The sequence below is a fragment of the Opisthorchis viverrini genome (assembly GCF_000715545.1).
Source record: "Opisthorchis viverrini unplaced genomic scaffold opera_v5_15, whole genome shotgun sequence".
NCBI classification, from domain to species: domain Eukaryota; kingdom Metazoa; phylum Platyhelminthes; class Trematoda; order Opisthorchiida; family Opisthorchiidae; genus Opisthorchis; species Opisthorchis viverrini.
The window spans coordinates 852,506-862,355 of NW_008751671.1; the positions used below are offsets into that span (position 1 = coordinate 852,506).

At 44.9% G+C, this 9,850-nt stretch overlaps 1 protein-coding gene across 1 annotated transcript in view; it reads right to left on the minus strand.

The window, feature by feature from the left end:
- Nucleotides 1-9,850, minus strand: part of T265_01385 (hypothetical protein) — a gene marked incomplete at both ends in the record, with an annotated part of 79,509 nt that overhangs the window by 21,782 nt on the left and 47,877 nt on the right. Inside the window, 3 exons of the mRNA XM_009165411.1 lie at nucleotides 821-1,796; nucleotides 3,649-5,931; nucleotides 9,483-9,667. Coding sequence (XP_009163675.1) covers nucleotides 821-1,796; nucleotides 3,649-5,931; nucleotides 9,483-9,667 — 3,444 coding nt within the window. The remainder of the gene's footprint in view (nucleotides 1-820; nucleotides 1,797-3,648; nucleotides 5,932-9,482; nucleotides 9,668-9,850) is intronic.

Genomic DNA, 9,850 nt, shown 5'->3' on the forward strand with positions numbered 1-9,850 from the left:
GTACAGGAGTCTTGCTGACTTTATTTTTCACCCTACCCTGTAATTTCACTTTTTCTTGTAATGAAAATACGCGGCGAACTGTAGTTTTAAAATCGAAGTCGCGAGGTAGTAGACCAGTGATGAGTACTGAAAATTAACGTCGCCCTTAGTTTATTGACTTAATTCTCGCCACACGTCAATTCCCTGGGGGAAACACGACAACACACTACGAAACGCTTTCTGATGGATTAGAAATGCACACATATATTGTTTAGTGTTTACGAACGATCATCTGATGTAATTACTGTCTTCCCTCGACTAAAATCACTCCTTTAAGATGACCGAATTCATCTCTTTCAGGAAATCCAGGGAGCACTGTATCTTGGATATATGCAAAATTAAGTGATGGAGAAACTTATGATCTACACATTCAGGCTTGAGTAGCGCAAATAGGAATAGGAAGCAGATTGAGACTGATGATAAACTATCTATGGAGTTCAACCAATGTTCTCATACTATACGCAACAAACTGGGATACTCATTCAGGTTCACTGCCATGGCTTTACACTACACAAACAGGAATACGAGTTTTCGACAGATACAATCATTCGCATAACAACTGGGCTTTCATAGGAGACTCAACTGAATCTCTCGTTTTTACAGACGGAAGATAGAACTTCAAAGGAAGGTCTTCAAGCAATCATTTATCTACCATGAAACACCAGTGAATTATGAAAGGCAAGATTAATCCGAGTTAGAAGAAATTATAACGACCACCCGTGATTTGTCTTGTGAACAGAATCAGAGAATGGTTTGAAAACATGTTAAGAGTACTACTTACCCGTATCCATTTGTGAGGCGGCAGTGCCTTCGTCCGGTTGAGAATACTGCAACGTATGCTCAACTAATGGTTGGTGCGAAATGGGGGGTGTTGGTAGATGGGAGGTTTCCATTTGAGCTCGGGCACCATATACCTCAGGCTGTTGGGATTCGACAGTCGCGGTGGAAGTTACGGCCGACGGGGCTACCTCCGGTTGGTTGGGCGTTGCAGCTGGAATGGCTTGTTGCTGGTTGGCCAATCGCTCTGCTTCAAGAATACGCCGTTTTAGAGTGTCTTGTCTTCGGCGAGATAATTCCTGGTGAACTTGGTAACGACTAATAAGGACAAGGTCCATCAACTCATGACCGAAGAGTAACCTTGAAAGGGTAACCCAACGACGGTAGCTTGCGGGTAAAGCATAGCCCGCATATGGAGATAACTGTGTGGAAGATAAACCACCCGAGGTTCGAGTAGCGGTAGGTTCATCGGTACGGAATACAGCGCTTGCCAGAGCCGAATTCACGGCTAGGGGCTGATCCACTGCCACACTGCTCAGCACGTTCCACACTAAAGCATCAGCCTCAGGACCAGCACGGGCATCTCGAACAGCTTCACTTACAGCGGCAGACTGAGGGCGTGCAATAAGGCTAGAAGTGACTGCTGATGTGGACGCTGTTGGAACATTTGTTGTGTAAGGTCGGTAGCCTACAGATTCAGTGATGAATGGCGTGTGTGCACGAGCAGGGGGTGCACGATTACGAAGGCTATCGTTACCAACGGTAGGTGGAGGCACACCCGTAGGAATCCTGAGTCGGTAGCCATACTGTGTTGAACTGACGGTGTTGGATACCGGCGGAATGGGCGGTAGGACAGAGGTAACCCTATTTGTGAATGGTGTGGGGGCTGCGTTGGTTACCACAGAACCATTAATTCGGACGTTAGTGTTTGGGCCAGCTCCGACAGCACCAGACTGATTTGCCATTGCAAATGAAGGAACCTATAGAGGCCAAAAAATATTAACGGTATGCAACATAGCAAATTAACACGGTGCACAAAACAAACCAATCGAGATTAACTGCCATTTTTTATTATATACGAGGCAGACATGTGGTTTGGGAAATTCGGACTCTCCTCATGAAGCAGAATAACAGAGCAGTTCTCCACATAAACCGACTAGATCCTGACGTACTTTTTCTCATGATGAATCTGCGACCTAATAAGTACAAAGCAATGCACAAACACACACAATGTAACCCATCCATTGATAGCCTGGTTTAGTCAGCGAAGCCGGATGCCATTAGGGATTTATTAATGATTGAGTATGCATGTTGGTATGCGTGCATGGTATACAAATTGCGACTCACCGCACAAAATGAATTCTATCTGGTAAATTCAATGCCCCAGTATTAATTTAGGGATGCCAGGTACCTTAATGTCATGCTATAATCTTGTCGCCGTCCCGAAGTCGTATTTTGATACCTCCAACAAAACTCTTGTGAATAAGGAGCAGCCCGATGTACGGAATGACAACTGTGAAAAGTCTTACTAGAGGGGAACGACTTCGGAGTGACAAAATTTTTAAAAAAATTTTTTTCGCCTGCGTGGTGGAAACAATAGTCGGAACTGAAGGTAGGGATGGGTCGGAAACTTTTTTCTGGACAACGACTTCAAACACAAGCAACTAAGCTCCATGTCACAGGCATGAAAATTTCGTTACACATATCCAAAAGGACGGTCGCGGAGATCTAACGCAAGTAATAGGAAAGTTCTAGAGGGAGGATAAACAGGCAAGTGAATTATACAAAGTATAGTCAACGGACAGAGAATGCGCGTGGACCGAACAACCACCAATATGCGCATGAAAGTGGGTTGGTTGCATGTCAGAATGGGATTTGAACGAATTTCCGATTGACCTCCTAATTGAATGCTTAATGTGACTTATGCAAGCAGTACTTCAGACCCCAAAACGTGCGACGTCCTTGTAGCACATCGAACGGAATTAGAGAAAGTTACCATATGATCCCTTGATTAAAAGTTTGCGGCCCTCGCTCTTCTTACCCAAAAAAATCACATATACTGTTCCACAACACCCAACAAATAAGTACCCGTGTGACCAAGCTTTTCAGAGTCAGACTTAATCTTGGCCAAATTATCAGCTTAAATCTAAGCCCATTGATTCTTCCATTCACAACTTTTCTGAGAGGACGGATGATCATTCAGGTAGAAAGTGTCGATTATTCACCAGTCGCACAATCGTCTGAATAAGTGAACAACTGACGAAAACAGTTTTACATCGGAATGCTTCAACTGTGTTGAAGGAGGATTAGAGTGGTTTACATGCTCCAGTCGACTGTCCTAATGCAAATTACTATGTTTTATCGTCGAAAAATGTCCGTAAAATCACTCGGGTTTGTGCCCGTTGGACGCTTATACCAAAACGCTGTGCGGATGGGTCACCAATAAGTTAGACTGATCTACCCTTGAAAGATGTATGCATTTTGACAGTGCCAAAGTGAACCAATTCATCCAAGGACCGTGCGATAGTAGTTATCAAGTTCGACCAAACTGCTTACCCTAACTCATTACGCGCAGGTAAAAACAGCAATCAAGTGTCACAAGGAGGAAGCTCGCAATGTGGGTTGAAATTGTCCATTGAGAATATGAAGATATACGTTGGTGTTCAAAAGATCGGCATTTAGAAGTACACTGGATTGAAACATCGTCTGACTAAGGTTCGCTGAACGAATTAACGGAATATTGTCTCAAATAACCAGAAAACACATATCAAATTTGAATGATGTTAATTTCTGACAAATAATACATATTAAATTAAAAGCAGTCAAGCTTACCTGTAGAATTGGATGCTGACTAGGCAGCGTCAGAGGGACTATTGATTGCTGGGCTGCGGGAGTAGCAGATGCGTTAGCAGGGGAAGTTATGCTGACACCAGAAGAGTTCAAACGACTCTGGTTGCTGCCAGTTACGAAAACGGAGGTATTTCCGCCGTTCCCAATACCGAAGCGGAAAATGGTGGTGTTCGGAGGTAAGCCGGTCCCAGCAGAAGCATTGCGCACATGATTGTCAGCATTCATCGCGCCTCCAAACCGGGGTAGGAAGAGACCCCAATTACCTCCGGAGTTCCTCGATGGTATTATATTTAAGCCACCGAACTCGGATGGCGTGAAAATGAATCGGTCCCTACGGCCTCCAGCACCACGAGAAACAACAGTAGAGGTTGTCTGATGTGGTAAGTCAACTAAATTCAGTACTTCTTCTACAACCGCTACGACCGAGTCATTCTCGCGCAACATACGACTATCTGTGCTCAGAAAGACAGGGCCTTCCGAATCGGGACCCGGCATTTCGATGTCGTCTCCATCCTCGTCATCGCGACCAAAGGTATCCACATCATCATCATCAAAACTTCCATCATCCTCTTCATGCGTGTCCCCATGAATATTTAGTTCATCTGCACCTCGTTGGAAGTTGGCACGCACTGCTTCGCCAGCACTTGCTGTCGGTTCCGGTTCACCTCCAGCACGACTAGTGGTCACTGAAAGTGATATCGTTTCCGTTCTGGGGCGACGAGAGCCACGTAAATGGCGACCGGAAGAACCGCTTCTCAGGACTAATGCAACTTCACCATCATCGGCTATGACGTCTTCATCGGTTTCACCAGCACCGTCGTCGTCATCATCCTCGTCATCATCTTCGTCACCATCCTCTTCGTCTTCATCATTATCTTCGTCCTCCACTTCCTCATCGTCATCTCCACCATCGTCAACATCCAAGCCATCTTCGTCCTGACTATTATCATCTTCACCTCCTTGTCCAGCACTCCCCTCGTCTTCATCATCGCGAACAAAAATTACGGATCCATCTTGTTCGCCAGTATGCCATGGTTGCGGCACATCTCTTTCGGCTACCCTTGGCTGATTTATCACTAACCCAGAATCAGTCATCAGGACGTTATCTAAGACAATGTTTAGAGCACTGGAAGTGGATGTCTGGCCACTAGCGACCGCGCTTTCTACGCGATAAGTCGAGCGATGGACCAAGTTGTCGTTGTGATCATCTTCGTCCTCATCGTCTTCGGAATTCGAATCGAATTGGTGCACGCCACTCGAGCGTTCAACACCCTCAGGGGCATGACGAGTAGAATTCACGTGAGAGGATATGTGAGCTTCGCGAACTCCACCAGCAGCAAGTCGTGAATGACCTTCAGTGCTTGCTGTCAAAGTGGTTGGATGTTCAGGACGTTGTGACGCATCAACCACTTGGCCCTCTTGTGCTTCTTGAACTGCACTGCCCGGTAAAGCCTGATCTGCTTGGCGTTCGTGGGAGGAGTTGAGAAGTTTGTTAATTTGACGATCAACCCAAGTTAGGCTCTCCAAAGTGCGTAAAGTTGTACTGAGGGTCGACTGGGTGTTGGGTAGGTTGCAATCAATCAATGCGATCAGTTTGGCAATGTCAGCAGGCAAATGTCGCCGATAAATTAGGCCAATGAGGCGGTCAACTAAAGGAGAGGGTAGAGCGAGGAGTCTCTCTAGAAATGCCATGTGTGCTGTTACACGTTCGTTCTTATGAAATTGTACGGATTCATAGGCAATACCCTGATCTCCAGAAACTGGAACGGAGGATGATATACGACCCAGAGAAGCTTTGTATTCAGCAATGATGATGTCTTGTGTGGACTCACAACCAACCAATACGAGGTTTTCTAACAGGTATGTAGTTAGGTCCGTGGTTTCCGGATTGCTCAACTGGGTGCTGAACAAGTAGGTCAACAGCGATGGGAATTGAGTACCATTGGTTCCACATGGTTTGTGTTTGTATGTTGCCACAAATTCAGCAACAGGCCGATAGGAGGCAATGAGATCGATGAGGTAACGAATGGCATCGGCTTTTCCGAGGACGGTGACACCTGTGGTAGGACACGACGAGCCCGTGGTGGCGTTTGGCGGTAAACTTGCAGATGGTTGCACAGTAGCTGTCGACTGACTTTCGTTCTGAGACGGCAGACCTGCTAAATTTAAATTACTGGACCAAGTGGCATCAGACACTGTTGAATTGGAAGTAAGCAGAGTAGACGCTGATGTTTGTATCCCATCACTTGTGGATGATTGCGTCCGCTTGAAATGGAGAGTGAATAAGTGAGTAAGTAAATCTGAAAAGGTGATGAGTAAGCTCTGCTTTTAACTATGGCAGTAAAAGAGTTCAAGATAGGAAAACACAAGATGTAATGGATCAACCACAAACCCTAACGGCAAACGCGATACTTTAAGAAAAAAGGGATGTGGACACGAAAGGACTCATTAATATTAGAAAAGAACTGCAAGCATACATGAACAAGGTAGCCGCTATTGCCTACTGATTTTGTGTAAGACAGTACTGCTCAAAATTTATACATAATCAGATACACTGAGGAACTCCGTTTTTCAATTAAGGCATAACGAGAACTCAGTTGATCCACATGGACGGTTGCTACTAACGCAGCATGTATCAGCTAATAACTTGGAAATCTTTACAAAGGTTGCGTTCTTACGGTGCTTGCACCCTACGCAAGCTGCATGAGGTACGAAACCTGTGCTACCGCAGGGTTGGATAAGATACCGGCGGTCGTAATCGACCCCTAGGTCAGCAACACAGCCATCAGTCTCAGCATCAACTTGAACAACATAGAAACATTCTAAAGGAAGACCTGAGGAGGGTGCACATCAATTACTGTTTGACAGTACAGTCATATTACTCGTACTATTCATGAGATGTGGTCTTTATACTGCGGAATCATCCATTTGTTCAAACATCAGTCTCTAACTCATTCCTTGAGTGGTATCGTATACATAGGGTAGAATGCCATATTTTTGTGAACTGGAAAAAGTTTACTAAAGGATACCACTATTATGACCTTCTTATTCGGGCCTGAAGGTGAACAATCTTGATGGTCTGGATAATGAGAAGTGTTAAGCCTGTATTATTGCCAAAGGTGACTTTCTGCTAGCGCCACTGTATAAATTATTAACGTCATTACTGTGTCCTGTGAGAGGTGCGGTCCAGCGGACTACTTCAGCTGTTACGTTTTTTTCCATACAAGTTGATATCAGTTGCGTCAAAAATGGCTAAATATGAACATAACCTCAAGTTGGAATCCAACGAACACCGCCGTGTCAGTGTTACATTTTGAGAAACTTGAGAAGAGGGAGAGTAAAAAATGCAGACTCAGAAACGTTTCCGTAATATCACAAGGCTAACATCGATCAGTTAATGACGATAGCTGCAGTGTTTTGGCCGTGTGCTTCGAAAAGACAGCAGGTTTTTAAAAACAGGCGATATACGCCCCATTGACAACTCAGTTGATGTCGTCGACTTGACAGTCAAACCGAAGCAGGGCTTGACACGGCAAAAGCAGGCGCTGATATGATTGGCCTTCAACGGGGCCCATTGGCCGCACAATGTTCTTAGCTGCAAAACCTTTGCGAGTGCAACAAAACCTTTTTGCCTCAAAATCTTGCATTTTGTTGCGTATGTGCTGAAACAGAAAAGAATCCTAGTCTACGTTCATATTTTTGCAGCTCACCAGATTTCATTGTCCACTGAAGCAATCATACTTCTGGAGGAAAACGTCTGGTAGAGTACTTTCGTAGCATCGCTGAGACCCCGGGATGTCTAGATGGGGCTCAAAGGTTTGGATTCGTACTCTGAAAACAATTGCCTGTCTGCTTTACTCCACCAGGGACACGTCGTAACTTTGAAAAATCCAATTCAATTCAATGCACGAGCTTATGTTTTCTTATAACCTCACTGCTCACCCGTTCGGCTGGCTGGATAAAAGCCAGCTGGTGAAGGTAGTTGTGGACAGTGCCTCTCTGTGAAATTCCCAAACTTATCCACATTTGCAACCAATATCCTCAGCGTCGAAAATGCTCGAGACAGTTGTTCACACACCTGTACTTTCTGAATAGACCCACATTAACCACAAAGTATTGATCTATTTATCTAGTACTATTCGGTGAAGCGAACAGTTCCGTAGGGTGTCTCACGCACTTACGTAACTTGAGGGCTCCGGGCCAGGCAAAGTCAAGAAGCAGTCGGTAACGCAGATGACCTACCGATACGACCAATGAAGTGGTGGTTGGGCGCACTGGCTAGGGGCTTTTGACCTTTGTTCACTCAATCAACCTTGCCGCCCACACAGTGAAAAGATTTTGCATGTTTCATACTTTTCAGCAGTGGTAAATGGTGCTGCCTCAACGGTATGTCGCTACTAACAATCACGAACACCAACCCAAAGTCCGACACTGAATGGCAGTCTCACTGACATGAGGAAAACTGAGTTGCCGCATACGAAGGCCCAGCGCTTTACTCCCCTATTTCTGAGTGGTTGTGGCGGACACCATGAAGCACGTAACCTCTATTATTAAAACAAGGCCTAATATGCTGACATCTGTGCAACCCACAAAAGTTAATCAAGCCGAGGGAAAGCCAGCTAAGCAGCAACATCTCCCACCAACGGTGGACAATTTTAAGGCACGAGATTTTTTTCGCTCAAAACATTAAAAAAACGAACCCTATAACTATAGCGGAAGTAGTTTAAGATCCCAGAAACGGCAGTTATGCCCAAAACAACGACAGTGTCCTCTGCAAATTGCCTCGATAGCTAAAGACGGACCGATGTCCTTAGCACCGTGCTTGTAGCATGGCTGAATATGCAACACATCTGCAATACATAGCCAAGCTACTGAAGCCTGACACTAAGACAAAGCAATATACGGCGACCTATTATAATGTTTGCAATTTTTGAATGAATCATCGTCGTACAGTCGCTTCCACTTCCAGTTGTTCCCTGAATACAAAAGCTCTCAGATCGGCCCAGTTGAGCAGTTCCGACAAAAAGCATGTTAACACATCTTGCTACTAATTAATAATTGTTCGTTAGACATTTCTAAGTTTACTGAACTCCAGACTGTAGGTTATGATTCAGATAACCCATTCACTGTGCTTCTCTTTTTAATAGTAGATACAAAAAGGAGCAGTTATCACATGACTTTCAGGGTTCGGCATTCAATACGGACATTGCCTGGGTAATTGGAAGAAAAATAGCCATTGGAATGCCTGCGTACTGGGTGCGGACAGTAGGCTTGAGCCATTCAAAAGAAAACTATTGCGAAGGTCCACTTCTCATCTACTCGAAGCAAGTGCGAAATCTAACGGTACCTTCCCGTCAAGCAAATACAGTGCTGCACGAAAAGAGCTGCAGGTTAACGAAAACAAGATTAGGTGAAAAGGAAGAAGTTAGGGTTCGGGTACACCGTATGAGGGACAATGACTTGAGTCCACATCTGACTTAGTAGAATTCAAGCTCAGTTCATAGTGTGGATGTATGTCGAAAGGTAACCACAGTTGGGCAATGATTCCTCGTAGGCGCAACCAGAATTTTGTTAGGTCGCAAGTGTGGGTGGACGAGGGTCTTTCGAACTGTGATGGATGGGAACGGGCTTTTCGAATGTGAGCAACACGAAAATAAAACAGACATCAAGTAGCTGTAGTATCCAAAGTGCCAAAAAAATGAATGGCTTTTGCTGTGGGTAGAAAATCAAGTGCAAATGACGGTACAAAACGCTTATTGTAGGTAAGGTCCACCAAGTATCGATCGGTAGCAGGTAAGTATGGCAAGGCAACGAACCTGTGAGGTATCCACAATTGCAGACTGACTGGTTCGATTGTCAGCCGTCTTCGAGGGTTGCATAATCACTTCAATCAGCTGGGTGATAATAGCTTGCTGGCGGTCGGATAGAGGGAAAGTGTCTTGATCTTTGTCATCCGACTCTAGAGGTGCCTCCACAATGTAGTCCTTTGGGACAGTTTTTGCTGAAGAACAAAAGAAACAGACAAACGTGAAAGCAGAATCAGTTGATTCCGGACCGCGTGTGCGGAATAACTTGCAACTAGTGGCAACAAACGATACAAGTTGAACTTAGACTGGGTTTCAGAACACAGAATAACATTTTGGAGAACTTCCCAGTGGAGCTCCGATGTATATATATATATATA